We start from the raw sequence: 27,826 nt of genomic DNA, 5'->3' as shown, positions 1-27,826 counted from the left end.
TTTTTTTTTCTTCTATTTTCTTCTCCTCCTTTATAGTCTCTAGAAGGGTGTATGCAGAACGGCTTTCCATCTGTTTGTCCCTTTTCCCAAACTCCCCTGCAAGGAAGAGACTACAGCAATAATCTTTTGGCAATACGAATGTTGGAGTGAATCAGGGTTTATTATGGGATGGAGAGCAAAACATACTGTGTGTTTCACCTGTGCAGGAAGTAATCATTTTATTTAAAGGCAGTTGCTGCAGCAGCAGAAGTGTTTGTGACTATGGTTTTTGGGTTTTGCTTTTTTGACCATTCTCCTTCTCCCCCTTTACTAGCTCTCCTTGAAGTTGTGGCATGAGATCAGGGGAGCTTAAGAGCTTAAGTGACTTCTTAGTGTATCATCATTTCAAGATGAATAAGCGTTCATGAAGACAGCCTGAGGGAAGGGAATTGATGTAATATTTGAATGCCCTGACTTTATAATTCATAGGAAACTCTTGGCAGGAGCGTGCCCAGTGCTGACAACGTTGCCTTAGGGTTCAGATGCAGTAATAAGACTCCCTGGCTAGTCAAGGGGGAGGAAAAGGAGAAAACAACTTAAAGCAATGAAAGAAGATATTTGTGCTCATTGTTGTAGCAAAGCTTCTGCTCCTGTGGCCTGTGGAGCCACAGCATGATATGCTGGAGATTGACCCCATTCCCAGTTGCCAGCCTTGCAACTGTGCATGGGATTGCAATCTCGGTTTGGGAGCAACCGAGAGGCTTTGGGGAACGGCGAGGAGAGGCAGCTGGCTGCTCTGTGCAGCTGTGTTTTGAGATGAAGTCTTCTGTTGAGGTCAGTGAGAGTTTGACAGTATATGGAGTTCAGAGCACTGTCTCGAGAGAGGGTAGAGAAGTCCAAAATGAGAAAATAAGAATAATACCATGCAGTCTCTCTAAAATTGGTTGCATGATCTATTTCAGTCGAGATATATTTGTCCATAATGTTTTTTTCCCAGCAAGATTCAAGAATGAGGTTTTACTCCAAGATGCATTCACGATCTGCAGAAAGCTTGCATAATATTTTCATTTAGATAGCGCTGTCAGGCAGTCATTTTAACGAGTGCTGAAAACCCCAAACCAACTGTAGTCTAATCCCACTGCTTGCTCCTATTTCTGTATTGACACTCCTGGCAGCTCCCAGGCATTTGCTTTCTGCAGTGAAACAGCCGCACGTTGGGAGTGAGCATCTTTGCCTAAACTGTCTTCTATTTAATATTGCTTGCTGATAACAACTGTTCTCATACATTCTAGATGGCACAGTTTCAAATACTGTAGTACTAGGCACCAGAATAAAACCAAGACCCAGATAGCTTGGTTTCCCTCATGTTAGTCATGATGCTCATGCACATTGCTTTTTCTTAGATCATATTTTTTCAAAATTTTAATTAAGAAAGCAGTTTTGAGGTACTTGGCCATGGGGAGAAACCTCTGCTTTCACAGCTCCTTTCACAGCTGGGCTTCCCAAATGTGTGTCTCATTTTTCAGTAAACATCCCTTATTCCTGTGCATGAGAAGAAGTATCAAAAACATCTCCTTGGAGACCTTCCTGTTTTTTTTTCCCCTGAATTATTTGTTGTCACATTTACATCAGACATTACTGCTGCTGTGCTGGAAGCAGGAAAGTTTGCTTGCAATTCAGGTAGAGGCCAGTCACATGCATTTTGGTGTTTGTGATATCTCTGTTATTAACTCCTGAGGACAGGAGACCTAATGGTCAAGCTATAGATAGTCTAAGGGCATAATATGTACTGATCTCATTAACCCTTGGACTTAGCTTGATTTATATGTCATATCCTCTGCCTAGTTTAGAGTGATGCATTTACTCAACTTCCAGAAAGAACAAAACCAATGGCTAGATGATAAAAAGTGGTGGCAGAGCGTTTTTGTTCAGGCCTCAAACTCTGCAGAGAATGGAGGATTTGGGTGTGATATAATGTCACTGGCACTCATTTCTATTGCACTATTAGGCAAATGTGCGTAGTTCTCAGTTGGTGCTAAAGATTTCAGTTTTCCACCTCTTCTTAGGCTCACTCAGTGCCATATCTGGCTTTGCTCAATAACATCACTAGAGTAAGCTGTATGAATGTAAACACGCAGGTAGTAATAAGAAGTTTCTAGAGGTTTGGCTGTAAGGGGGCATTTGGCTCCGCTCCCCAAACGCACACAGATTTCAGTACTATCTTAATACCAGGGCTAACTCATTTCTGGCAGGAGTTGTGTGGTAGTACAAAGATTAAGGGTTTTCTCTGCTCAGTTTTTGTATGACATTAAGCTGTATCAATTTCGATGCGGGTATAATCAGGCTGGTGCAACCTCTAAATGAATTTGATGGAGCTAAAGCTGTAAAACATGCTTAAAAGGGTAGTGACTGTTCTAAAAATTTAAGAAAACAAACTATAGCAGTGTAGCTACTGCCCACCCTGAATGGTAGGCCTAATCTAAATGATAGTGTTTACACTGCAAAACTCTGTATGGCTCCAACTTACGTGATTGCTTTTGCTGCTCTGCTGGATCTGCTGTTCTAAAGTTTCCAGTGACTTATATGCACTAATTCATAGCTGAACAGCATGACAAGGAATATGTTATGAGACTGATAAAATCCATGAAGACAGCTTTCTTGTTTAGTGGCAGCTACTGTAAACAGTCACGCTAGGGACAAGACACCAGAAAATTTAATTTCACTTAAAAATAAAACCTCAACACAAAAAGTAATTCTTTGCTTTTTTGCTATTTTCTATCTCATTTCCCCTCCCCACCCCAGAAATGACCAGGTGGATGTCATGTGTTTGAACCTAAAAAACTACTGCCAGTGGCTAGAGTGAATTTACGTGGAGATATGTTAATCAGAAGTTGGCACTGAGATAGATGGAAGTAGATGAGGTTGGACTGAAAATGGAGGAAAATAACAAAGGAAGGAAGCAAGAAGAATACTGATATAAACAGGGAAAAATAGGGAAGTAATTGTAGTAAATTGGGTAAAAAATAGCTCATACAAGATGTTAGTTAGGTTAGTAGTTAGCGTGGATGAAAAAGCGGATATTAGAGAAAAAGGATTTACAGAGGCTGGGCCTTTGGTGTGAGTTCAGCAGGTCACAGATAAGCAGCGATCAGACAAGTCCCAAACAGACCCATGTTCCATCGCACCAGAGCCGCTGTCAAACCTCTGTCATCAGGCAGCAGCTGTGCCGGGATAAACGCCTACGTGTTAGGCTCGGCAGCCCGCGCCGTCGCTGGGAGTGCGCTGTGTGTATTCAGCCCCCTGAACTTTGGACATGGAGGTGAGGGAACTGCGAAGGGCTCGTGCTAGCCTAGGAGAGGCAGTTTTGCTGTATTTGTTGCTGTTCTCATTTCTTGTTACAGAACGTCTTGCAGACTATCAGAAGTGGCTGTTACAAACACATATGTACAAGAATGATTTAGGGGACATTCACAAAGCCTAAGTTTAGCCTCAGGATGCTTGTGTCCCTCAGCTTCCTGCAGAAACAAGAGGAAGCAATCCCTTTGGGGCAACTCAGAGCACCTACAGGGAGCTCCTGCCGAGACACTCTGTTGAGGAGGTTACCACTCCTCACTGACTAAGGAACGATCCTAAGGCTAATAACCTCCCTAGGCTAAAGGTGGGCTTTGCAACCATCCTCCTGTGCATCCTCCTTTAGGAACCAGGAATAGTGAAGTAGTCAATGACAAATTTTGGAGCCACTTCAGTGATTTTCAGGGCTCACAGAATTCCACAGCTTCTCCACTGACTCTAAGTGCTCAGGGGCAGGAACTGCATATGAACAGCAATCGGAGATCTATAAGGTTTGCTGTAGTATCAGTAAATAATATACTACAGGGCTACCATATTTTCAGAACATAAGTAATGGTGATAGGGAAGTATTCAGAGCAAAACATAGTTTAATTAGAATGCTTCTGAATGCAAAACACTGCTTCAAATTAATGGTCTCTTTATTGCCTGTTTGTATACTCTCTCTATGTAATCTGTTATGTGCTCGTATATAGGTGCTGAAATGGGCATACATTCCTATCAGAGCAAACCATGTAAAACACGGCTCTCATTCTGTTTCTAATGTATTTCCTGTGAAATTGTAATTGTGGATCTGTGCAATAATCATAGACAGTGTACGAGCTTGGAGTAAGTGACTATGAGTCAAATGAGTGAAATTTAAGATGAGTCTCACTGCACAATACATCTAGGCTCGGAGCCAAGGAGAAGGAATGTCTGGGTGTTCCTGCCCTCATTCATTTAACATAATTTTCCTTCTGTTTCCTTAGCAGTTAATTAGCTGCGTTTGTGGTAGCAGTGGGGGATAAGACAATGGTGTCATTCCTGTCTCGCCACGTCACCTCACTCATAGCAGATCTTGATGGTACAAAAGCTGGCAGGCAGCAACATTAATCTAGAATACCCATCTTCCATGCTGTTGTTTTTGGAGATACATCAGTGATCTTGTCCAGGTGTAACAGTTCAGTGCCAGCGGGATTTGCCCTCTAGCTTTGATTTAAGCCTTTACGTAATCTCCTTGAATAAATTTGGCCAAGCATCCTTGGCACAAAGATGAACCCCTGACTACTTTGACTCCAAAGCTGTATCTGAAAATCCCAGCTCATTTACTTAAATGTGTAGCCTTAACAGGCAGGCTTACTTCTATGTGAAGTCTGCACAACCAGCAGTAATTACAGCTAGGACAGTTCTTCTAAAGCAAACTGGTATTTGTTAGCTATTGGGATACAGGTGCAAAATCCTAGCTCAGAATGCCGTCCTAGGGAAACTGAGACATGTATAATAAACATTTAAAAAGCTGCAAATATTCTCACTTTCGCCACAAATGCAATTCTATATGCAAACTTAAAATTCTATAGTTACGAGAAAACTAGATCAGTAGCTGACGCTGAAGAACTAGTCACTTAAATTTTTCTTTACTCACTTTAGGTAACACTGAACTATACCTCCTTCCTGGCTGCCTTTAAAGAGTATTGACATCATCAAATGAAAGGCTATACTATTATGAGGAAAATCTATGCACGGGATCATTCCAGAGAGTAAAAACAGCCTTTGTGGAAAGGGAAAGGGCAGTGGGAAAGGCTCTATGTGGTACTGTAATGGAAAGCCAGCAGAAATGTGTCTTGTTCCAAAGAAAATTGGAAACATTGAAGAGAGAAATTGGTCACTATGGGCTACTTAAGCAAGTAAAAGTAAAATATGAACTGCACTAGAAACACAAAACTGGAGGGCCACCAAAACAGGTCTCTAATCCAAGTTTTTGTGCACATGAGGAAACCAGGGACAGCAAGAGGATACACTGAAGCAGTTGCCAAAAGTGATATGAAGAGACTATGTTATAAATCCTGAAGGCACAGTACAGCAAAATGGCTTGCCCAAGAAAGTATTAATTGTAATTAATTTGTAATAAGGAGATACATTTTGGAAACACGTCATATTCCCACTAAAATTAATGGGACTTTTGCCATGAAGTTTATGGGGAAGGGGATTAAACATTGAATAATAGCTTGGTTAAGAAATCATTGATGTAATTGTGAACTGCTGGGAAAAAGTAACTAAGAAATACATACTGAAATGTCATCACTTGAACAAATACATCTGAGGTGTCCCATTGGGTATTTATAGAACCGATGGAACAGCTAGTTGTTAAAAAAAATCACAGGCAATTGAGGCGGTATCAGGAGACTAATAAAGTGTCAGCATGTCACAAGTCTTTAAAAATTGAATTAAGAGTAACTATGGAAACTATTGTCTTATGAGTATGGTTCCAGACTGAAAGAAATAGTATAAATATTAAAGCAGAAGGAGGAAATGTATTCATCTAGAGGTGAATAGTATAATGCGACCCAGATATGACACTGGGGTACTATAATAAACTAAGCCAGACAAATTAGAAAGCTTCTCCCCCACACACTTTTTTTTTTTTTTTTTTTTTTTTTTTTTTTTAAGAGAAGGCCAGAAAATTGAATTGGTAGAACACAGAGTAACATCAAGACTTTAGAAGGCATTTGATGCTGTGCCGCATAGTATCTTGAGGGAAATATTGAATCAAGTCAGCTTCGGCTGAAATTCATTTAAATGAATCAGAGGCTGTCCACTGAACAGCAGACAGCAAGTAATTCTAAATGGCAGTCAGCATTGTCAAGGATAAACAATCAGTAGTATCCTGTAAAGGTCAAGTTATGGTCTGATTTTTATAAGCTATCTGGAGGATAAAGCACTAATTAATTGTGAAAGTTATACTGAAGTAGGAAGAATGACTAAGTGTAGAAGAGGAAATATAAAAGGTTCTCGATGTTCTCTAGGGATACTGTGAATCTAATAAAGTAAGGCTTAACTTAAAGGAAAAGCAAATTAATAACTGATAATGCTAAACATCAACTTTGTGTCCATTAGGCAATAAATAGATTTTATAAAGCCACAAAGACTTTGTCTCTCTTAAATGCTTATTCAGACTTTATAAAGCAGATCAGAACACTGAAATTTAAAAAATAGCAGCATAAATAGCATAAATAGAATATTAATTAGCTTGATATCTTTTTGTCTGTCTGAGAGGAATATTTTCTTTTAATTGTTTATGTTGCTTACAGTAGGGTGGAAGTTGCATATCCAGATGATACAGTTGGAGGGCTCCATATTTTGAAGTGTTTATTATGAACAGGGGGCTGCATGAAGGTTTAGATACTAGCACACTTCCTTGATCATACTGGGTCAGACCAAAGATCTACCTAGCCCAGTATTTTATCTTCAGCATTGGCTGTAAATGGATGTTTAGAGAAGATCAAGAGCAGGGCAAGTATATGTCATAGTCCCCAGTAACTCTTTCCCAGATCGTAACCACTTTCAGCTCAGGGACTGTGAATCACATGTGGGTTTTCTGTGTTTATTAGCTCTAAAGGATTCTTTTCTCTGAACCTGTCCAGCCTATCCTTGAACCAATGTAAACTCTCAGCATCCTTTGCAAGGAGTCCTGCAAGTCTAACGTCCACTGCGTGAAGTACCTCCTCCTTCTGTTTGCTTTGAACCTGGTTGGTATTAGCTGCATTTGACACCTTATTCTTCTACTGGGAGACCTGGAAAATGGTCAGACTTTAGCTACCCTTCTTGTGCTACTCATGCTTTAGTGAATCTCTATCCTATCTCCCCTCAGCTGCCTCTCTCTCAGACTGTCTTTTTACCTGAGTAGTTTACTAACTTTTCCTCGTACAGAAGCCATTCTGTGCCATACTATACAAAAATCCATAGATTCATGAGTAGGTTCCCAGGCACCTGAAGTCAAAAGATTACCTCATAATTGTATCTTTTACTTTTTAAAGTACATTTTATGGCTTTGCAAGAAAAGCCTGAATGCACAAACTGAATGCTTGGAAGGTTTCATTTCAGCAATTGCAGAGAAGAAAAGACGTTCTGAGATGCATGAACTGTTGTATACATCTCAGTGGAGAGTTCCCAGGAATAGCGAGGGCTTCCCAGCATCACCACGGGCATCAGAGTGGGAAACAGCAGAGTCCCTTTCCAGGTGAGCTGCATCCCGGCTGCTGGACTGCTGTGTCGGGGGCCCTGCTGCAGTGGTTATCTTTGTGGAGGCGGGGGGAGAGGGAGAAAGGACTCACCGCTGCTCCACCTTGGGATTTCCTGGAGAAAAAAGGGGGATCTGTGCCATTGCCCTGCCTGTCTGAGCATGTTTGGAGGCTCTTGCTACGCTATGTGAGATAAAGCAGTAAAGAGGGTCCAGGTGAAACACTGTGCCCAGTGCTCTAAGGTGGCACACATCGATGCCTATCTCAGCGTAGAAAAGGTAGCTGTGTCATACTGCGTATGAACTGTATACAGTTGCGCCTTTCACTAAAGGGTCTTAAATGTCTTTTTGTATTCCCGTCATGAGTGTGTGGATTTTACCTCAGTCCTGTAGTATTTCAAGGATATCTTGCATGCAATCCTTGGCAAGTATGTGCCTTTGCATGCTGAAACACTGCAATGTCCACTAAAGACAAAGAACAACTGTGGAATCATAAAACATTTTTTCCATGAAATTTCAGAACCTGATTGCTAACTGTAGCTAATGTTCCTTTTAGGACTAACTCAAAATGCTGAGTACAATTTTTGATGCTTCAGTATTTCTGTCCTTTAATGTTTTGCTTTTTTCCTCAGAAGTGACATACTAATAGAAAAGGAAAGGCTGCCTTTTCTTCCCCTTTTCTTGTCTCCTGAAAGCCATGTCTGTAGCCTTTCTGTCTTCTGCTTCCACAGTCCACTGAGCAATAACATAAGTCTTTTTCATTCCCAAGTGGAAAGGAAGACCAGGGACTCTGGGTCTTGCTGGAGTCTGAGAAAGGAGGTTTCTTTTTTAGCCTGTAAATAAAAACCTGCTAGTGTGAAAAGCAAAAGTGTTTTCAAATGGGAACAATGCAGTTGCCTTACTGGCCTGAGCTGTACTGTGCTGCCAGGGAGCATTTTCCCCCAAATTACTAGCAAAAGTGCTAGCAGAACAGAACTTGGTAATGGTGTGTGTTTGTATGTGGGGAGGAAGGGTACCACAGTACCTTTTCCTCTTGCTTTCTAGAGCTTGAATGAGGTTTGACTTTTCTAAAAGAAGCCATGCACCGTGCTCCCTGGCTGGATGGCTGTCTGCCTGTCTGCTTTAACTCGTAGCCCTATAGCAAGACCTTGTGACCCACCTGGGGGGCTGCGAGTGCCAGGCTACGACGTGAGAGCCGAGATTGTTGAACCTAGCCAGGAAAGAGGTGTGTGTCAAAGCTGACGTTTCCTGATGCACATAATGTGCTAGAAAATGCTGCTTCACCCTGCTCACATGAAGTTGCAATAAATAACAGATATATTTGTAGTGAACTACAGAAACTGGTAATACCCTATTTATCTACGGGTTAGCTAGGCTGCTGTTCTTTGCAAGCTTTTGCTGTTCTAAGCACATGGCACTGTTGTCTCTAACATTGTGTTGCCACTGGCAGACTTCCCATTACATAATGTTGACCCGTATTTGTGATATGTGACATTTTTGCTAAACACTGTCAGGGATAATCCGTCACAGAATGAACTTTCTGATTATGTGCTGAGACTTTGTCATCTTTTAGCACAAATGTAACGTGTGCCTCAGATAACGCTATTCCTTTTCAAGAAGACAAACAGAGTACGGTTCTTTCAGGTGACAGGAACACTAGGAGACTATTGTGTGCTCCGAGACTACAAAATGCCTAGGACTAAATTCATTGTAGAGTGATTGCAGTATAGTAATGGAATCACATCTGGGAGTAATTTGAGCTTTAAAAAATGCTTAGGCCTAGCTCAGGTGATGGGAATAGCTATTGGCTGAAGAAAGCGTGTCTGAAGTGTGACTCTGCAAAATGCTGTCGCAGGCAGGTCTAGGTAGCTTGTTTCATGCTTTAGAAAAGCAGAGCTGCAGAATAGGTTTCTCTGCTGTACTGTTGCACAGAAGCCTGCCAGTATTTGTGAACTAACCAGTCTTTTGTTCAAAAAATTGTAATGGTTTGCAGAGATAAAGAGATATGCATAAGCCAGAGGTTATTGCTGAAAGGCAGCCAAAAAATGAGAGGCCGTGGAGGTGGCCTGGAGATGGCCCAAAGATGACTGTTTTCAAAGCAAAATCTATCTGCTCTTGAAAAATCTTATTTTTTGTAGCACAAAATAAAAAGTAGAGGAAAGAAAAGGCTATAAGACAGAAGCAAAGAAAATGGGAATTCAGTCAGTGTTCAAGCACAGGGTCTGCTTCAAATGGATTTTATGTAATGTTGTAGCAAATAAGTAATATGACTGTTTGAGCTGCTGAAACGTCTATCACTGTTGTGGGAAGGAATGAATGTGGAACATAAGGCTGAGAGACTAAATACACCATCTTCAAAGAAGGAAATTCTCCAGCCTTATGTAGGAGATGACTGTGCTAAGAACAGTTGCGGTATAGAGTAGGAAGGTTTTGCTTCAGTGTATGGAATGAATATGCTTGTCAGAGCCAAAATTAAAACCTGATGAATGCAGTCTCACCCGCTTTCATTTCTTCCCTCTCCGATTATACATTTGTCCTCATTCTGTCTATGCATTCATTCATATATTCCTCTTCCTTCCCACCTCTCCCTCATTGACTCACACTCTCCCTCAGTGTTTCTTATTGCTTCCTTTTCATTTTCTCTTCCTTTTGGTTTCCTTCCCACTCATCGCATTTTTCCTCTGCCTGACCCCTCTGCACACACTTTGCTCTGAGGATGAAAACATCAGCAGAGAGACAAAGAGGAGGAAAAAATAGGAGATGAGAGAGCAAAGGAGGGAGGGGGTGAAGGGGAGGCAGTGCAGGAGGAGAGCTCGGCATTGAACTTTCTCCCCATGCAGCTCTGCTGCTCTGGGAAGATGCATCTGCTCCTTTCTCCCAGACAACAGCACTTGGCAGTGGCTTTGTGAAAGATAACGCCAGAGCTCATTTCCTCAGATTAGTGTCCCTAGAAACCATCATAAAGAATAGGATAATCCCGGAGCCCAGCGGAAAGCCTGGTGACGAGCATTTGGCTATGCATGAGGCTTGCTAACGCTGCTGACCGGTGCGGCCCTTGGGGAGGGGACAGGGTCACTTCTGGGACTCCCAGATGGGTATCAGGAGCTTTAGGACCTCTTCAAACTCGCTGGCGTTCACCAGGAGACGTTACTGTCTGAATGCTGTTTGGGGCCTGTGTGCAACGAACTGGTGTTTTGCAAAGGAAAAGCACTGGTGTCTCAAAAATGCTGGCCAAGCAGTGCCCGTTGCAGTTCAGTGAAACTGCAGAGAGGTGCCAGGATGTTTATTGCGATGTGACACAGGAAATGGACTGAGGCCAGCTGATCTGCAGACTGGTAGTCCCATCCGAGCACTACTAACCTGACCCCAGAGTGGGTCTGTAAACTGGAAAAAACAGGCTGCGTCCCCGCGCCCCCTTTTCCTTTTCCTTCGTCTGCGTGAGGCCCTCAGATGAGGGGGCAGCCAAACTGCTGCAAGTGCAAGCGGCGCAGTGCTGTGAAAGTCTGAACTTCTTCTCCTATTGCTTTTTGATGAATTTTGCTCCTCCTTCCAACCCAGTTTTTGTTCCTGAAGCCACTATCTGAGATGGAATTGCTTCTCCCTGCTAAGAGGACTTATTTCTAGCAAAAGATGGGCAAAATTACCCTTGGTGCGCTGCAGGTTGTTTTTCCTTCCCACAAAAGTATCCTGTAGTAAGGGAAAAGAGTGGAGGAATATAGCCAGCAACTACCAATCCTTGTGTCTCGTCCTGCAATGCATAGCATCGACAGCTTTTTTTGTTGCATCAATCTAGCGAGGAATGGTATTTCAGTCTTTAAATTCTCGCATAATTGAAGGACCAAAGTGAATGCATATGGCAACTGTAGTTTAGTGTGATTTATGTATAATGGCTTTGGTGTGCTGTGTGTTCAGGAAAGGGAAATCAACAGCCGTGGGTTCTCCTGCACCGGTGCCGCTACCCTCAGGTGAAGGAGCAGCCTCGCCGGCAGCGGCAGGGCGGGAGACAAACGCGAGGCAAGACACGCGTGGAAACGTGCGAGCGCCGTATCCGCAGCTGGTTCGGTGAAGCCCAGATTTGCTTTTGTTTTTATTTCTTTGTCGCGGCCGGGGGCGGCTGAACTGCCGTTTCACCCCCGCTCGCCCCCCGCGCCAGGGCCCCGCCTCGGGGGCGCCCGGCTCCCGCCTCGCGCCGACCGTTACTAACGGTCGCGGCGGTGACGGGGCGCGCGGGGCCGGGGCGCGCGCGTGCCGGCGGCCGTTGGGCTGCGAGGGGCGGCGGCGGGCAGCGGGGCCGGCGGCTCGGAGGCGGGGGCCGGGCCGGGCCGGCGGCGGGGGCGCTCGGCGGGCCGCGGCGCCGTTCGCCGCCGCCGTTACATAAGGGGCGGCGGGGGAGGGGAGCGGCCTGAGCCGCCGCTTTGACTCGGCGGCGGCGGCGGCCCCTTTAAATGCGTTGCCTGGGGTGTGATGAGTGCGCGCCTCTCTGCTGCCCCCTCCCCGCCTCACCGCAGTGACAAATCCGCTCGCCGCCCGCCTCCGCCGAGCCGAGCCGAGCCGAGCCGAGCCGAGCCGGGCGGCGCCGGGGAAGCGCTGCCGCGCGGCTCTGCACCGCCGCCCGCCGCGGAGCCGGCCAGCCCCAGCCCTAGCCTCGGCCCCAGCCCCGGCGAGGGGCGCGATGGAGGCTCCGCGCCTGGCGCACACCATGGGCAGCCCCACCAGCCCCTGCGAGGAGGTGATCAAGAACCTGAGCCTGGAGGCGATTCAGCTCTGCGATCGGGACGGTAAGTCCGGGCTCGGCCAGTCTAATCCCTGCAGACGCGAGATGCTGCAGCCGCTGCCCGCTGCCCTCATGGATGCTAATGCAAATTAATCCCCGCGGCGTATGGCCCTTTGTTATCCCCCGTGTACTGCTAGGTGCGAGCGTTCCCCCCCGCTGCCGCCGCCACCCTCCCGCCACTGAGAACAAAAGAAAAAGAGAAGGTGGCACCTTGTTGGAGGGAAGGGAGGCAAACCCGCCGCTCCCCAAGCCGTCCCTTGCCTTGCCGTGCGGTTACCCCGAGGCTCCCGGCGAACCTGCTGCACAGCCCTGCCCCTTGCCAGCAATGGACGCGGTGGGTTTCATTCTGGGAGCGGCAGTACGGCCCGCTAGAGCAAGCTCTGCGGAGAGAGTCCGGGTCTAGAGACGGGGTAGCGGCCGCGGTGGGATTTTGTCAGCCGAGCTCCTTTGTGCGGCGGGGCAGCTCCGGTGCCGCAGAGGCACCGCCGCTGCCTGCCGGGCGCTCGCCGCGAAACTTGTTGCCGTTTCCCGGGGCGCGGCGCGGCGCCCGGCGCGGCTTCAGCACCGCGGACAGCGGCTTGCGGGCGGCGGCGGCCCGGCGGGAGCCGCGCCGCAGCCCCGGGGACGGGCAGGGGCAGGGGCAGGGGCAGGGGCAGGCGGCGGCCGGCGCTGCCCTGCGAGGCACGGGTAGTCCGTCGGACAGACCAGGTTTAAAGTGCAGGTGCGAATACGAAGGATTATCTGAGCTGAAGTAACCAGATACATTTCGGGTCGTGACGAGGGGCAGTCAAAACAGTTAACGTGCTTAGAGCAGCACTGAAAGCTGACTGTGGTCGATGAGGGTAATATCATTCATGCGCAAGAATGACGGCTCCAAAAGGAAGTAACAGACAAAACGGAAGACAGAAACTCACAATCAGAAAAATAAGAGATTATTTTCTTGCAGGGTGGCACTGCATTTGTGTTCATGTACTGAATTATTCTCGGTTTTTTTGTATACGTCTCATTTGACATTGAGATATGCGTATTAAAAAAAAAAACTTCACACTTATTTATGCTATGTGCTTTGTGTGTGGAATGTAGGAATGTAGGAATGTATTACCTGGTAAACACACTAAAGGTATTGGGATATTATGTCAGTGAATGTTATGGCTGCATTAATAGAACTGCTTCCTTGACGTAAATATATCTTTGGAGTGTAGCTATTGTAGGTAATGGTTATAGAACAAGTCAGTTCCGCTTTCTCAATTGTTTTGGTTTTCTTTTTTTTTTTCACAAATCAGTTGTGGTGAAATATTTCACAACAGATTTCTTACCTAAGTAGATTTAATAATTTAAATGCTGAATTTTTGTAGGCTCTTTATTTTTGTTGAAATAGTCAAGAAGTTGACAAGGCATTGAAAACTCTTTTCCGTAATTATTTTTATAACAGTATTAGAAATTCTTTGTATTTGATTGTTTTAATGTTTGATTTAGGGTGGAATATGCACTTACATCCACTCAAGCCTAACTCAGTGCTAAGAAAAACTGCGCTGTATTTATAGTAATGGCTAGACCATTGTTTTGTCAAAATATTTTCTTACGTATGTTTCATTTTTTATTTATACTACATAGAAATTAAAATAGATAAATCATGTAATCCTTAATATTTATCTGCTCCAAGTAATTCTAGTAGTTCTACTCCATGTTAACTGCTGCAGATTTTATTTGGTTCAACATACTGTAAGTAAGCACTGCTCAGTTTCGATAGAATAGTGTCAAACAGACAAGCAAATGGAAAAACTTACTATTTTTAATTTAAATTCTCATATACATAGATGTCATTGTAAAACAACAACTTCCTCTCTTGTAGATCAGGCGTTACAAAATAATTTTCATGCACAGTAAGCCACTACCATACAGGTTATTGCTTCCTGCAATACATAACTGAATTTCTGAAAGAGGCACCTATACTGGGTATATAAAATATGTAACTCTGTACCTAATTTGGCATAAGATGGCACTTGAGCATACTTCAGTATTTCCTACAGGTGGCACTTATGTATCAAAAAGCATGTTTTAATGGGAACCTAAAAACAAATAGGAAAGGATTTGGGCATTAATCTTTCTAGGTAAGCGTGCAAATGCAAGATGTTTAGATCTCTAATTGCATACATGTGTTTAGTGCATTTGTATTATAAATACTTATGACTTATTTCAGGGTATCTTACTTGTAAAAGATTTATTTCTTAAGGTGATATCCTGGCATCACTGATGTCAGTCAGAGATATCAATATTTTACTTGTATTAAATTAAAAATACATTAAATTTTATTTTTTGAAAACATCCATTATCTCTAAGCTGTAATATCTATAAAGTGAACCAACCAAAAGATAACATCGCATATCAAACCATGATAAATTCTGAAGGTTGGAATTGCAGGCGATGCCGCAGTACAAACACAAGCAATAATGGAATATTTACTCAGATAACAATGTATTTTTCTTTTTTTTAAGGTAAAGGAATTAATATTGAAACATTTTGTAGTCAGAAAACTGAGTTATCCTCCTATGGTATAATATGCAGGAGCCAGAAATCCAAGAATTGGAGTGAGCTATTAGTAATATCATAACAATTCATAGCCACTTACTTTTTTTTTCTGGTTGTTTCAGGGTTTTTTTTACTAGTATGGCCATCTCTCCTAGTGAATCATGACCATTTAGGGATGCTTACAAATTTCAAATAAAGAACAAATACATGCATTCAGAGCGTTCTTTCTTTTTTTTAAATAAAACACCTGGTAAAATTTGTGTTAAAGCAAATGCAACATTATAAAGCCAATTATCATCTCTTATTTTCAGCATTCTCTATTATTTACAAATGTGGCTTGCATTTGTCCCTTTGCAGAGGGACTAGTAGCACAGCTTGATATTAATTCTTTTTCTGAGAGTGCCTATTGCACAATCTAACATTTAGTTCATTAAAATTTTGCTGAGCTCACTTTGTATATAGTAAAAGTGTATCATATCCCTCTGTGGGTTGTTTTTGCCATATCTAAACAGCTGTAGTCATATTTCTGTGGACTTAGACCAGCAAGGAATGTTTAATTTGTATTAAAAATTGTGGTAATTTCTTTATAAAATGTGTATTAGCCCTACCCAGGGATTAAATCTGTAGCAGGTGGCTGGCTTTTGTGCCATGAACAGGCCAATGCTATGAAAATATATCTAACTTCAGAAAATTACAAGCCCTTGAGAAAATTGTGCTTTTCACAGACTTAGTAGAACAGGCTTAGGTTTTAGCAGCTGAATTTCCTGAAGCTTCACACTGTGGTTGTGCAGCACTCCCCCTACAGATACTGCACTTGGGCTGCTGGGGTCCTGCCAGTGTGAGAGCAGTGACGCTGTAGTCTGCTTTCTGTGCTTTTACAGTTGGCATAGGCAGCAGGAAAGAGGAGGACATCTATTAAAATGCAGAAAGGAGAAAAGTAGAGCAAAATACCTTCAGTAAGGGCGTTGGAACTAGGATTTTGAGAATAGGAAGACCTGGATTGAGGAGAGGGGCAAGAAAACTGGGCCAGAAGTCACATGGGCTTGGAGCTAGAAGAGACTGAGACTGGCTGATCAAGGGTGGAAGAATTAGATTAGATTGAGTTAGGATTAGGCTGAATGAGAGGGCAGAGGTGGGCAAAATGACCTTCACTGAAACTGGAAAAAAGGAGATGAGGGAGCAGAGGAGATAATCCAAGTGCAGGTGGGGTGCCCAGCCAGATAAAATTGGGATAAAAGGTGAGGGGATGTTCACACAGATTAGATGATTTGGATGAATGAGGATGGAATCAGGACTGGAAGGCTGGGAAGGGTAAACCTGGAGAGCTGGCTGCAGAGAAGAGCCAGAATGTATGAGAAGGTGGATAGGGGAACCGGGCAACTCTGACCACAGAGTTAGGAGTAAAAGAATGAATTTAGGACTTGCTGAGCAAAGAGGCTGGGACAGAGATAGCTTTAGGAATGAAAAGCAAGACTTCTAAAGTGGGACTGGGGAGTAGAAGAAGGGGTGCTCAGGCATAAGTTGAAGGAATAGGACAGAAGTGGCCATGTTTTGGTGTGACAAGCAGAAAAGTCAATGTCTATCTGTTTATCCTATCTTCCAAGGGCAGACAGGACCTTGAGATGCCTACTTCTCCTCATTCTTCTTCCAGCAAATGTCTTTGAAATCCTCTGGCAAGGTGTGACATCCCCTTTCAGTGCTTATCTGTTTGAAGGATGACAGTCTGGTACCGCTGATGGTTGCCTTCATAGCTCAAATGGTAGCATGTATGCTCGTTGCTATGCACCTAAATGTTTCAACACTGCTAGTTACCCTTGTGAGGATCGATATGAAGCCATAGGTGGAATTTTTAATTTTTTTTCAGGTGCCATTTTGTAATACCTAGGAGACTGCAGGCATAAAATGGGTTCTTAGCATTGCCAAGTTAAGCACTTAGAAGCTAGGAAATGATGAAAGTTTGGTCCTCTGCGCAGAACTGGCATGGTGCTGTCACATTTAATGTTGCACAGTGATTACTGCAGATGTTGAATGGCATGTTGTAAACAAGGTAGGGGAAGAAAGACCAGAGAGAGAAATTTAGTTCCGACCTGGAGTCTCTGCCGGACTGTGTGTGTGAAACTGAGCAAGGGCTACCTGCTTTTCACAGGAGTTCATTAGTTATTATGTTTCTCATTTTCTGGGCTATTGATCCTGGTTCCTTGGTATCAGGGTATTGACAGCTGAAGCTAGCTTCAGTGAGAGTGGGACTTTCAACATACAAAGCATTGCATAGTGCTAAACGCTTTGAGAAAACAGGTGTTTTAACAATCTTAAATAGACATGAACATCACTAATGAGTTTTTAACTTCTCTGAGCCTCGGCTTTCCGTGTCTAAAACAGAGGTGATATTACTGCCTCCCCTCACAGAGATATTTTCAAAATAAACTAATGAATGTTTGTTAAGCAGACCGGCACCGTAGTAGCGTGGAAAACCCATGAGATGCATGGAAAACATGATGAAATTCATAATTTTGTCTTCAGAACAGAATATGAATAATGACTAGCAAATAAGTCCTGGGACTACACACACTGAACAATGGTGAAAAGCTGTTACAAGAAAAATAGTTTATTACGTATGCACTGTTCATTACATATACTGAATGAGATGGAATGTGTGTGGAAGAAATAGTATGTAATCATGCAATTAAAGACTATATCATAATCCAAATATACAAAGGGACCAATTCAAGGTTATTCAAGTATGCTTCATTCTGATATTTTCTAACTATTGAAGACTTTTTAAGTCTTTTTCTGTATTCATTTCAAATATACGAAGATAGTATCTGGGTTTCAGGGTCAGAGTCCAAATCAGTGTCTTGGTCAGTTTCAGTTACAGAAATCAATATTATCCAAACAGTTTAGTCTAACAAGTCTGTGTAAGCCTATTACATCACACAAGCCAAGATGGCATTTATGTCTTATGTAAACCACTTGCACATACACATACACAGCTGCTAAAATAATATTAGTAGTAGTACCTGTGGCTTTACATGTTTTTTCAGGATGTCTTATGTTTTTGTATCTATTTCAGGAGTTTGTTTTCATACTGGATTTATCAGAGCATTCTGACACATATTTCTAGAGTTTGTAGAAAGAAGATTTTATGGCCATGTAATGTATCCCTTCTATTTAGAAGACAAACCTTGGATAGATTTTTTTAAACTATGGAAGTTCTGAGCATAGGAACAAACAATCCTGGTTTTCATATCCAGCATAACAGAGAGATGCCTCTAACTGTGATTTTTTACAATGACACAAAATTCACAGACAGTTATTTCTTTCTTTCATCAAGTGCAAGTTTGAAGATTTAAACACGCTCTCTTCAGAGTGCAGACTGAGTTACTTTTCTAGGATTTGAGTGATGTAATGACCAACTGAGAAATGCATTCCTTCTATGAAACTTTCTTTTAGTTGACTGAGTTTCAAATTAGCAAAGTATTTTTTGTGGCAAGCAGTAATGCTACTTCAAGTAGAACGTAAAATCTGTTACATGGCTTTGCATGTTCTCTTGTTGCAAAGAAAAATACTTACTGTAGTGTTAGCTTTACATTCTTTCCAGAGACTAAGGTTACATATCCTTTAATGTTAGGATATGGAAAAAAAATACTAAGTGGGGCTAAGCAACTATCTTGAAGTCTTCATAAATGATGTTCAGAACAGTGGAAAAGAACAAAGCTAATTATTAGCTTATTCCTTTCACTTCATCTCACCCTTGCTGGTACTTTTTCTCCCTTGTTTTATACCAGTAATGTCTTTATGCCACTAATAGCTTGTGAGGCTTTGCTGCAAACTGACTATTCCACATTTCTGTGTCAACAAATTCAGTCATTTCCATTCTTCTTTAGTGTTCTTTAGTTTCTACAGTCATTTTCCTTCTTTCTTCCTCTCTCTTCTTGTCCTTTTAGAGCTTTATGCCACTCAACTCTGTGTAATTCATTATTAACTATTTTAACTGGCAAGTGACAAAGCTACATGTGATTAGCTATTTAAATCTTATTTGCTATTTCATTTGTGCCCCTGCTTGATTCTTTCTAAAACTTTTCTCATTCCTCTGTAAAGCAACTGAAACACTTGATGTGTAATTACAGCAGATTCACATGCAGAAGCACTGTTTCTTCTGAGTGCTGTAAGCTGATATTTGTGGGTAGAAACTTGAATATATAGTGTTTTTTGCAGTTAATTTCTATCCATTATTATAATTAGGGCATTTTAAACATTGTTGCCTCCAGTGTACGTCCCTTCTGCTTTGTGTGTTTGTTTCAGGTTATAGTTCCCAGATGTATTCTTCATTTATTCTCTAATAGAATCCATTTTATCATTTTCTGTCTATGTTTCTAAACCATCTTATGTTTGCAGCTCCTTCTATTTTAATGTTGTCTGCAGTGCAGAAATGTGATCTCTTTTCCAGATCATTCATAAAAATGTTAATTTAGCCTGGAACTAGCCACAGGCTCTGTGGAAGTGCAGTAGATACCTGAACTCCTTTGATGCTTTGCCATTTATCAGTCTGGTTTGTTTGTTGTCTCCCAGCCAACAAATCAGAAGTTCCTAGCAAGTGCAACGGCACAAGGCATCATTTAAGGAAGACAAGCACTACTCCCTTCAGCATTTGAGAAGCAAGAATGCCAAGCCACCCCCTCACTTAGAATTCATGTATCATTGATAATATCAAAGGCAAGAACTATTTTTCTCAAGCAAGAGTAGAGCCATTAATAACCTCTTCATCTGTTTTGTCTTCCATCTTAATCTAGATGTAGCCATTTGCTTCTCAGGCTATTAATCTGATAGCTTTGCCACCTCTGGTAAATTGGGTTCTAAGTTAGCTTCCGTAGGTTCGCTAATTATCCTGCATTTATGTCTGTATAATCTAGATCAGAGTCTCCTCTACAGGCCACTTTAGCTTTTAAAGCTTCCTGTTGCTGGTCCCTGGTCCCAGAGCCATAGCTTCTAGAACAAGCAGAATTTTGCTTTTGTTGTGTAATGCAGAGGAAAAAAAAATGTAGAGACAGAGATACTACCTCAGATTATTCTTTAGAGACCTCTAGTATTTCCTCATTCACTTTTGAATTGGTTCCAGTCAGACATCATTGTTTTAAATTGTCTCCAAAGGTTTGCTGTAGCTATCTTCGTGACCTTGGGTTTTCCCTCTGGGATTTCTCTGCCTCATTAATTTTCCATTTTTTCCTCCCAAATCTAGAAAGATCTCCTCCTTTACCCATTCCTTGTAACTTCCTCCACCTTCTATTATCATGGCCTCTATATAACAGGTTTGGAGTCCCCAGCTTTCTGAATAAGGCAAGCTTCAGTTTTCTTTGTGCTGCTGGAGTAGTTCCAGTGTCTTTAACCACAATTGAGGTATCCTTTAGAAGTCCTTTCAGTCTGGGCTTGTTTCTCCTAGTCCACTTTGTACAGAAGATAAATCTGCTGTGCTGCCAGCATGCATGGCCTTTTGTGCTTCATGTGACTTAGGCTATATTTAGTTCTGGTTGAACACAGTCCAGAATCCTCCAGTAGGTTTTCTTTTGGTTTTTGAGAAAGGTTTGAAGCATTTCACTTACAGACTGCTTCTTCCAAATATTTAGAAACGTGTGTGACAAAACAGTACTAACATTGTCATTGCATGATACACAATATCATGTAACAAAATTGTGATGGATGGTATGATGTAATATGTCTCTATTATAGGGAAGTATGAGCAAATGAAGTGTTTATGATGTTGGAACTAAGAAAGCTCTGCTCCAAGATCACTTTTTGTGGTTTCCATACGGTGTTTTGTTATACACTGAAGCATCCTTTATTTGACCTTGAAAATGTTTCTTTCAGGCTGATAGGTTTGGTTAGAATGCATTGTAGTCTTTATAGCTGAGTCAATTTTCACAGTGGTGTTTGTAGTTGAATCATTAATCAATTTTATTTTATTGTTTTCACAGTGTTCTTGTTTTATTTATGCTTGAATGAGTAAGCTGTTTTGAATGGATGTTTTCAAAAACAATGATTAGCTATACTGTTTTTGTAACCTACCCGCAGTCTCTCTGAGCCTTGACAGTTTTGGCTACTGCCAAAAAGCAGAAACCTCAAAAGTACCTCAGTCCTAGTCTTTTGTTCCTGCACAGTGATAGAAAGTAAGTATTATCAGAATTGCACTCTCTTTTAATTTTCAGTACAGATTGGCATCTGGAGTTTAGTTCTCCAACACAGTTAAGTAAGACACAGCTGGCAGCTCTAGGAGTAGAAGCATAGTTTCAGGAATTCCTATGTTAAGATTTGTATATCAGTGCACTCTAGTTAGGAAAATTCTGCAGTTTGCAGTTGTCAGAGATGTTTATTCTTTAAGATATTCCATTGACTTCAACAAGACTTTGTGCAGAGTAAATTTACATTCATAAGTGCGTGCATGATCAAGATCTTACAACTGCCAAAGTTCCTTGCCTTTTGTTGTGTGTATTCAATCTTAACTTTATACAGATGTATCTCTAACATGGAATTTCTCTCCTGAAATTGCTGTTTGTCTGGATTTTGTCTATCCTTGGTTTGGGGCTAGAAATACATTTTTAGATCTGATTTTTGTCTTTCTCTTTATGTGTGCTCATAGTTGAAGGCATATGAACATCAAAATCAGCAGGATAAAAACACATTAAAGGGCTGTTTCAATCTTGGCCAAACATAAGTACTAGAGTATGTGCATCAGTGGAGTGATTCATGCTGTGTCTTTGGTCCCTTATTAGCTTGTTTCATCTAATTTATCTAAAGGAAAATTTTACATGAGCCTATATAAAGTGAAGGATAAATTAAGAACAGTGTGTGTAGCAGATTGTATTTTAATGCTAGTAAGGTGCATTTGATAACATATAGTAAACATTGAAAATGCACTTATACTTTTATGATGAAATTTATGTCAGTAATTTAATATTAAAGCTCACTAGTAAACATGTGGCTTTCTGAGTGCTAATGTTTTTGATAGAGTTTTAGCTTTTAAACTTTCAATGTCATTTTAAGACATATCTGTGATGACAGGAATTAGAAATCCCCAAACCTATCTGTTCAGTGAATCCGTTACTTCAAAGAGAAGTTCTGGCCCCCTTGTGTGGAATATACTGGAATTTTAGCCAGTGCCATATGTGCTCTGATGAGACAGCCATCACCTCACCCTTCATGAAGGGACAGATTTGAGCAGCGGGACTTTACACATAGAAAATTTCTTAGGTTCGTTTCAGTTCAGGAAAAATTTGCCCATACGTGGAGTTTGCTTCCTGTTCCCACTAGATGGAGGCACCTGAAACTCTGGGTACATTTCATTGCTTCCTCTGTGAACTGCTTTGTGCTTTTTTTTTTTTTTTTTGTGCCGCGTTTTGGAACTTCATCCCATTCAGTATGTTGCTTACGGCATCTGTAAGTCACTTTGTCACTCTGTTTAGCTAACATGGAGTTCAAAAAAAAAGTTTAATCTCCACGTGTTTCAATATAGCAGCATTTCTAGAATATGAGAGTATAATTTCAAGTTTTGTGATGCATCAGGTAGCCAGGGTCCCCAAGCATGACCTGTGCAGTGGGAACGTGTCCAGTCCTTTGTGCTTCCTCATAACTGTATAGGTGCAGGGAAGACAGAATCAGGCCCTGTGTGTGAAAAATAAAATACTTATTCTCCTCCTTCTATTTTTGTATATTCTGTAATGCTCAGCTGATTTCTGGGTTGTTTCCTTGAGCAAACCACCAGCTAACTGGCCAGGCTCTCTGGTGAGGCTGTCAGTCCTGATGCAAGTGTGCAGTGCTTGAGATGGAAGCAGTAAGGCAATACAGTGAACCTAAATCCTTCAGTATATCTTAGTAGTTGTTATATTTAGTTCACATGGTAGAGAATGTGAGTTGGAAAGTATTACTTAGGATGCTTTTAAATGTTGTAAATCCAAAACATGCAAGATTAATCTAAGTAAGAGTTATTTTTAAGTAACATCTCCAAGGGGACTTGGTCAGCCTAGTGAATTTGTAATAGGTTGTGCAGCTATTCCTCTTTAGGGCAATAATTCAGTTTTGTCTTAGCAGGAGAGTGACTGGTAACTTGTTTCCATCCAATGGCTGTTTGATAGCCTAGGTGATAAGACTACAGAAGACTTTGTAAAGGAAACTGTTTAGAACATCCACTTGAGCTGTGTTTTTTAAAAAATGATTCTGTGAGCGCTGGAGCTATTGAGGGCAATGGATTTCCAATGGATTTGAATCCGATGGTTCAGAGTTGTTACAGATTATTTTTTAAACTTAATTATGCCAGGACTTCATTTTGAGTTTTGTCCCTTTCATTAGACATCAGAGAATCTACATGTGAGCTCTGTTACAAATGCCATCGTGGCAGTGAAAAATCAGCTGGAGCCAAGACTTTTAATAAACCTACAGAATCTATATGGTATACTATCTCTGAGTCAGGGGTGAATTCTAACATGGTAAAAACTCTGTTTAAAGCTTTCTTGTGACCAAGATATTCGTAGCTGTGTCCTTTATATTTTCTAATGTCTATTAAAAGCTTGTGCTCCTATGGTTGCCTTCCCCTTGATAGGAAGTATTTAACATGGTCTTCTCTCTTTTATACATGTCTGCCTACTTTAAAAAAACTGGTAGCAACTTAAATCATCTACGAGCTCTCTACTCCTGTCAGAAGATCAGAAGTTATTAACAGTGAACCAATGGACAGACCCATATCCAAAAAATCTGTCTATGTTTGGTTGCCTTAGGAAACCAGCTAAAAATGAAACAAAACAGAACAACTCCAGCCCCTGCCAAAAAAGCCCTCAAAACCCCTGTATCCATCATTTGTCAGGGACTGAGAGAAACTCTGAAACCTGCATTAAAGTGATGTTAAAAAAAAAAAAAAAGTATAAATTAGTTATATAGTAGAATTTCCACAAATACTGGGATTATGTAATACATTTCAAATTGCAGTTAAAAAACACAAACTGGTGTAAAACAGACCCAAATCCTATTCCTTACAAGAAATCTGTGTGCGAAGGCAAACAGTAATTGCTTGTGCACTGAAGTGAAGAAATGCTCATTCATGCTGCAGACTGCCAGTATATCCAGTGAGTTACAATAGCCCACTCATGCTGAGCACCCTACTTTCTCAGGAAAAATGCTTAGTAAAATCGTATTCCCCAGCCTTGATTTCTCCCTGCAGCCCTTCAAATAACAAATTCTGCCCTTCTCTGTGGGCTTCCCTTCACTTGAAAGAAAAGTGGGTCTTAAATCAAAATCCTTGTGGGACCAAGGCAGTCGTAGTTTTCAGACAAGCTGGCAGGTCAAATTAAAGCTCACGTGAATACGAGGCTGCCTCTTTTGACTGGATTTGAACTCACATTACTTAACTAGAGATAGATAACACATTTTTAGTTTTGGTTAAGACACAGCTGCAGTAAATGGCATGACTGCTTGCTTATCCAATAAGAATGAGGTAAACTAGTAAGAGTGTTAGGTTCATAGTAATAATTAAAATGAAAGAGGACGCGCTCTCTCTTGTTTAGTGATGTATTAAAATATAAATCATGTCCAAAAGGCTTTTCACTGCTCTACTATACAGTTAATATTAAAAGCAATAAAAGATTAAGGACAATGCTTTGCCCCGGGTTACACTGAGTTAGATGAAGACCATTGGACCAATCAGGCCAGTGACCTAGACCAGTGTAACTCAGATAGGAATCTGGCCCCAAGCACCCTATCCAGGGTCATATAGTCAGTGCCTTCATCTATAAGGTCAGTTTTCTTCCATTGTTAATCTTGGAGACATAGGCAATTCCACAGTCTCAAAGGCAGCTGTACTTGTTTATTTATCACAAGGGAAGAACTTCATGCTGTAAGTAGCTCTAGATCTCTTTGTGCTCCAAAATCTCTCCTTTAATAATCAACAGGGTGGAAATCTGCATGCAGAGAAGTGTCACTCCTCATTTTCCAGCAAGGCCGTACTGAACTCCTGTAGTACTGAGATACGATCCTTGCAGAAATACACTACAGAATGATCCTGAGTGCAGTCTGACGTAGTCTGACGTATGGCCACACAGAATTTCAAAAGGGTCCATAGAATACCTGACAATGCAGACTTTTCTTGCTAAATAAATAAATTAAGTACATGTGATAAATTGAACTGATTTTATAGTAGTGTTTCTGGCGTAGTTACTAGCTTTCAAAATCTGGAATTCCTTATAACTGTCTATATGCATTATGCTCAAATTCTAATATATGTAAGTGGCTGTATCATTCATTTTAATTTTTCAATCACATTTAAAGCAAGCTAAAAGATGGCTTAGAGCTTTTTACATCCTTTATTACCTTGTTTCCCTTTCAGCAGCTAAAATATACTCATTTTAATTAAAATTTGTTTTTAAAATGCATCTTGCAGTCAACACATGCTGAGAAGAGCCGCTTACCACCCTGTACTGTAAGCTTGCTGGGCTGAACAAAATGGGAGCATTATTTTAATTAGCAGTAAATACTGCGTTGACTTAATGTTTTCGGTCTACTATAATGTCCTATTTGATTTCAGCAAGGTGGGATTGTACTAGCCTAGCTCTGATGGTCAGACGTATGAAAAACAATAATGTGCCAGTACGTGGTGTAACGCAGATGGGGCCATTCTTACCACATTGTATTTCTCATTCCACCAAAGGTTCTGCAGAAGCTTGCTTTGCTTCAAAATGACAAGGTACAGTAAAAAATAAAAATGCCTCTTTAGTATAAGCAGCCTAAGAGAGCTTTACTGGGAGCAGTTTATTGGTCTAAATCCTTTTGCATAGACAGGTCACGCACCAGGCAGGGTGAAGAGATAGAGCAAAACGCTTATGGTTAGTGTTGTTTGCACTCAATCACAGCTCATTTGGCCAAGTCATTTTACTCATTTTTGACATGCGTGGGTTGTAAAAGGAGATCCCACCATGTCTTCACAGCTCTCTATCATGAAAATTTGCAAGGAGTAGTCCTTAAAGCATGGTACAGGTCAGTAGATCTGCATATCTTGGAGGAAGGGGATGATGGCATGTCAATTTAATATTTTAGGCTAGTCGTTTTCTTAGTATCCTACAGCCTTCCCCATCCTTAGTGAAGGAATGTGTACCCACATGATTATTCACAATCTTCCTGATAATGAAATTCCTCCTTTTCTTAATTTCCCCTTTTTTTAACACAGCAAAGATTAAATTGTATGTGCATGTATGTGTGTTTAGCTGAGCATTTTATTGAGTTAAGACGCACGAATGTGTGTGTAGTAATAAAATAACAAAAGGAGACAGATAGGAACAAAGGTATAATGATAATAGCGGCTCAGTCTTGTGGGATTCAAAGTGCTCTATAGTGGCACTGGGACATCCAGTTGCCAGAAAAATTGTCTTCCAAAAATATCCATAAGGAGTAAGAGAAACTCTAAAAAGCTATAAAAATACCTACAGAGACTTGCTTCAATTTCCATTTTAGTATTCAGTCAAATCTTTTGGCTGCTATTGACGTTCTAAAAATGTGGTTTAAATCTGAATGAGTACAGTGTAAATACTAAATAATTTCAAGGCTAGAAGATACCCAGTAAGGATTTAATCTCAGTGAAGGAAGAAGGTCAGCCTTGCCATGTTAGGTGCTGCACAAAGTTTTGCTGGCCAGATTTTCAGTAAGATTTTGCTTTATTATTTGGGGTTTGTGCCCCATGTGCCTCTGCAGTTCACTGTCAACCATAGCTATGAAATATTAGATATTTGCAATCAAGTTTTCAGAAGCACTCAAATAACTCAGTTTAAATCCCATTGATATACAGCAATACCCCTCCAAGTCATTTAGATACTTCCAGAGGTGTTACCTAATGTTACTTAAATGCATGCTTCATATAAGAATGGATCAAAAATCAAGGGAAGAACTGGTACCATCAGCTGATAACAACGGAGGATTAATCCCTTAAAGAGATATCCTTGGATTTTTTTTATGGTGGTAATAAAAGAGGAAAAAACAATTTTGAGAAATTAGTTTGATGATGCAATTTAATGCATTATTAATTAACTAAATGTTACAATTATTAAATAAGTTCACACATTTTATAATTGCAGTCAGCAAGAGGCACTTACAGTCAAGCTGAAATAGAGTTGACATTCAATCTTGTTAATTTCAGAAAAAAAATTGTGGAGATAAGTGAAAAACACTGAAGGTATTTGACACAGAAATTCAGCATAATTATTCTTGAAAAGTTTGTCTCTTTTAAAGTATCAGTCCAGAGGATACTTCTGAGTCAATAAGATGTAAATTTTTTGTGGCAGAAGTTCAGAAATTGGCTGTAATGTTTATTCCCGTCCCCCCCTCCCCGTTCTCTCTCATTTCTCTTGATGGGAATCTTGGAAGTCATCATCATCAGAGGGGCTGTTGTACATGAATCACGAGAATCGGCAAATATAATTTGGGAAGTAATCACAGAGGCTAACTTCAGCTTACCCTTAACTTCTGTGGCCTCCCTCTCTGGTCAGCAAAAAGAAATAGACTTCTCCTGGGGAAAGCTGAATGCGAGAGCCTAGCTGTAGGTTCTCAGATTACCCAGTCTGGGAGACTGTCTCTCTCCATCGACAGCAAAGTGAACCTAGGGAGACTAACCTCCCAAGCCAACATTGCTCTTTGCTGGTGTTTTCCTCTTCCATGGCACAACAGAAGTATTAGTGGTTATGACAGTAGTATCTCATATCAGTATTGCATGTGAACATTGCTGCAAGTAATATGTATAAAATCTTTTGGACAGCAGCCTTTGCATTTAAGTTAGAGTATGTATCTTCTGTACAAAATATATTCTATGTGTAATTCCACAGACATCAGTGGTCTTATCCCAGGAGTGAATGTGGCTTGAGCTTTTTCCTTTTTAATGTAGCTACTGTCTTTTTTTAAGTAGCAAAGAAAGTAGCTTTATTGTCTTTAACTTCCAAGAATTAGCATATATGCCCAAC

General features: G+C 41.2%; 1 protein-coding gene across 5 annotated transcripts in view; it reads left to right on the top strand.

Moving 5' to 3' along the window:
- PHYHIPL (phytanoyl-CoA 2-hydroxylase interacting protein like) overlaps positions 1 to 27,826 on the top strand; it is a 66,952-nt gene that overhangs the window by 10,369 nt on the left and 28,757 nt on the right. Inside the window, exon 1 of one of the 5 annotated variants that reach the window (XM_026122465.2) lies at positions 12,093 to 12,321. The exons of 2 other annotated variants lie outside the window; for them this stretch is intronic. In XM_026122465.2, coding sequence (XP_025978250.1) covers positions 12,216 to 12,321 — 106 coding nt within the window. In that variant the 5' untranslated portion in view covers positions 12,093 to 12,215. Of the gene's footprint in view, positions 1 to 12,092; positions 12,322 to 20,908; positions 21,008 to 24,564; positions 24,721 to 27,826 lie in introns of those variants that run through there. 2 more of the 5 variants (XM_026122494.2, XM_026122474.2) reach the window with 2 other exon arrangements.

Source organism: Dromaius novaehollandiae, chromosome 6, assembly GCF_036370855.1.
Source record: "Dromaius novaehollandiae isolate bDroNov1 chromosome 6, bDroNov1.hap1, whole genome shotgun sequence".
NCBI classification, from domain to species: Eukaryota; Metazoa; Chordata; class Aves; order Casuariiformes; family Dromaiidae; genus Dromaius; species Dromaius novaehollandiae.
This window is presented reverse-complemented; position numbering and strand designations above follow the sequence as displayed.